We start from the raw sequence: 3233 nt of genomic DNA, 5'->3' as shown, positions 1-3233 counted from the left end.
TGTCGATCCTTTTTTGAATCGAGTTGTGAGTACTTTTGGTATCAATACTGCCCAACACTATAAATTATGATCGATTCATATTCGGTAATCCGCTCTGTATTTCTATATATGTATGTATTCATATATACATTCATGCGCATGGACGCATACCAAAACGTAAAACTGAGTAGTTTGGTTGTATCTTTTTGCTTAAATATATTTGGCGCTTAAATTTTTGTTGTTTGGCAGAGCTTCTCCCGACAAGCATGCAGAAAAGTTGCATATACGAATAATCTACACTTCTCAAGTGTCACATACAAAATTTTATATAAGAAATAATTATTGTGACACTCCAAATCATGCTCAAATCGGTTAAAGCATACCTCGAAAAAATCTGCCGGAGTTTGCTTTCAGCATCCATTAGTACCTTGTAGAGAAAGCTTCTAGTTTGAACTAGAATAAAACCAGTTAACTTTTCAGCTCAACTAGTTCGTCATCCAACCTTTTTCCATGCAAACAAGTGGTTTTTTAACATGGCGATGTCCTACGAAATTTCAGTTGTCCGACTATGCAGCAACTCATACCAATTGAAGGGGTAGTCTGTCGGGTCATCACATGTGAAAGGAATAAGTATGTCATTTTGCTCGCGTTGCAACAACAATCGCAATGGCGTATAGAACAGACAACTTGCTTGCCATTCGCGAGATCCGAGGTTTGAACCCTCAGGCAGTGAAATTTTTTAAATTAAACTTCTTTCGCCACATCTTTCAAAGTCGGGTCATGCCCCCTTTTTGTCAAAATCGCCTCGCAAAAATAAATAATATATTCCACAAAGTTGAGATAAAATGAGAGATGTATGCAAATATGTACATAGCATCACACAAGCAGAAGCGAAAAATGAGTATCATCTGAATTCTAGTAGGTGTATTGACAGCAAGGAGTATCTACTGATCAATTAAACTCTTGTTTGGAAACTTGCAGTTTTGGCGCTTGGGCTCATCCTTCGTTGAATTTCAAGATAACATTGTGGTTATTCACACTTGTCTGGTTATCAGGTTATCTGAAATAAAAATATTACGACCTTAGCCTGATAACCAGACTGGTGTGAACACTCACATTGTTATAGAAGATTCTGGACAATGTAAGCAACAGCAGAAACGGAACGAAACTTAATTTTTTTTTTGTGCTGTTACAACATTAAAATTGGATTTATTAGCTTAAGCTATGGAAAGGAATTTTGTACTGAAATCGGAACTCGTCACAATCAAATCCATATTCAATAGATGTGCATTTTCACACTTAAAACCTACTCAAAAATTTTACTTAAGTTGAACGCCAATGGATCAAAATTTCTCTCCCGCACGATTAAAAATGGTCACTGTTATGAAAACACTTTTTAGTATTTTTTGTTGATGCGTCATATGGAAGAAAGTGCGCCACACCCTCCACAAAAAAGAAAAAAAATTGAAATCAAAACATACAGGCATGTTCTGAAATTCGAAACTTTGAAATCGAGTCGATTTGCCAAATATTTTTTAATTATATCTGATGAAAGGAGTGAATATTATCACTGAAAACTGTAAAAGAAGCTGCAGCGATATGAAAAAAATCATTTTTATGCGAGACTTGTTATTTTTTAAGTTAAAAACCATCGAAGAAATTATCGNTTTCTATTTCTGCATATCCGAAACTTTTCTAAAGATTCTGATTAAAAAATTTTAAATTATGAGGATTTTTTTTTTTTTTTTTTTGAAATTCGTCTAAACTTGTGTTTATGTATGTGGTTTCTGTTTGCATTGCATTTTAAATGAAAATTATTAAAAGCAAATACAAATAAATTCAACATTGTCATTTTGAATTTCGGCGCTAATTCATTGACCGCAGCTGTACTTACTTTTAGTTTATACATAAATATCAGCATCTCTAATGCATATGCATTTATTTTCAGTTGTTTATCCAATGCTCGTGGCTACGAGAATCTCACATAGATTGGATATTTCAAGGACCAACCTGTCTAGTATTAATACTCAATTTAATATTTCTCATACGCATCATGTGGGTAAGTACACAAATCTGTAATCAACTAAGTATTTAATTAGAAGGCATTATTTTTTTTTGACTTCATATTTATGTAAATCCATGTACATACGTGATGTTATTGACATTACTTCAACCTCGCTCATCATTTCAGGTGCTCATCACAAAGTTGCGCTCGGCCAATACTCTGGAGACGCGTCAATATCGCAAGGCATCAAAAGCTCTGCTTGTACTCATACCCTTATTCGGTATCACGTATCTCATTGTTCTTTTTAGTCCTGGCGGTGATGGAATCACACAAAATATATTTGAAAATCTGCGTGTCATCCTAATTAGTACGCAGGTATGTGTGCTAATACATATGTATGTATGTATGTATGTACGTATGCATTACAGTGGGCTCTAAGTGACGTTTTCGATATTTCGCAAATGTTTCATTTACCTCTTTAAGAAAACAAAGGTTAACAAATCCTCATCTCTTTTTAAGACTCATCTAATACCTTATTGTAGACGTGTATCTTCAGAAATCATATTTCTGTAACCGCGCTATTTTTTTTTTTTTGGTCTTCTCAACTTAATGGTGTTAACGTAAACCTTATTGCCGACTTCTTATTACAAGATCTCTTTATTTTTCACACAAAACTCTACAGAATAATTTCTGTGTTTTTTTCCAAATTTAAATATGGGTTCCTATCATCAGAATATCCCTTGAAATGAGATTGTGCTCACTTAGCAGTCACATAGTGTCCTTTTTGGATCACCATAACAAACCTTACGCCAATAAGAAAGATAAGCAAGAAAACTTTGAAATATATAGTCAAACTTAAGGCGGATGCATCATTTTAGTTCAGAACTTTTCTTCTAGAATGATGAATCCGCCTTTAGTCTCTATATTGAAAGGTGAACGGAGTGAAAGCTTCGAAAAGAGAAGTAATTAAACTGCATATTTACATACAGCCATATTTTTTGTGTATAATGTGTTCTTTCACACAGGGATTCTTCGTGTCCTTATTATTTTGCTTCCTGAATTCGGAGGTGCGACAAGCTTTACGACATCGCTTCTTAAGATGGCGGGACAATCGTAATTTAGGAAATGGCAATCGCAGTCGCAGGTAAATATGACAAATGAGCGCTTAAAAGCAGAAAATTGGCGAACCTTTTTGCTATATATGTACATTAGGGCGGGTCGGAAATCTAATTTTACTCAAATCCCTTGG

The 3233-nt window shown here is 34.5% G+C and overlaps 1 protein-coding gene across 1 annotated transcript; it reads left to right on the top strand.

Annotated features, from left to right (window-relative positions):
* Window positions 1-1846: 1846 nt before the first annotated feature.
* LOC108354524 (diuretic hormone receptor-like) lies at window positions 1847-3128 on the top strand (the record flags this gene model as incomplete). The annotated part of the gene is made up of 3 exons (XM_017605705.1): window positions 1847-2038; window positions 2171-2359; window positions 3010-3128. Coding segments are annotated over exons 1-3 (314 nt in total), but the record flags the coding sequence as incomplete, so codon positions are not given.
* Between the last annotated feature and the right edge of the window lie 105 nt (window positions 3129-3233).

The sequence above is a fragment of the Rhagoletis zephyria genome, unplaced genomic scaffold (genome assembly GCF_001687245.7).
Source record: "Rhagoletis zephyria isolate East Lansing unplaced genomic scaffold, Rhagoletis_zephyria_1.1 Rzeph_scaffold_36764, whole genome shotgun sequence".
Classification (NCBI taxonomy): domain Eukaryota; kingdom Metazoa; phylum Arthropoda; class Insecta; order Diptera; family Tephritidae; genus Rhagoletis; species Rhagoletis zephyria.
This window is presented reverse-complemented; position numbering and strand designations above follow the sequence as displayed.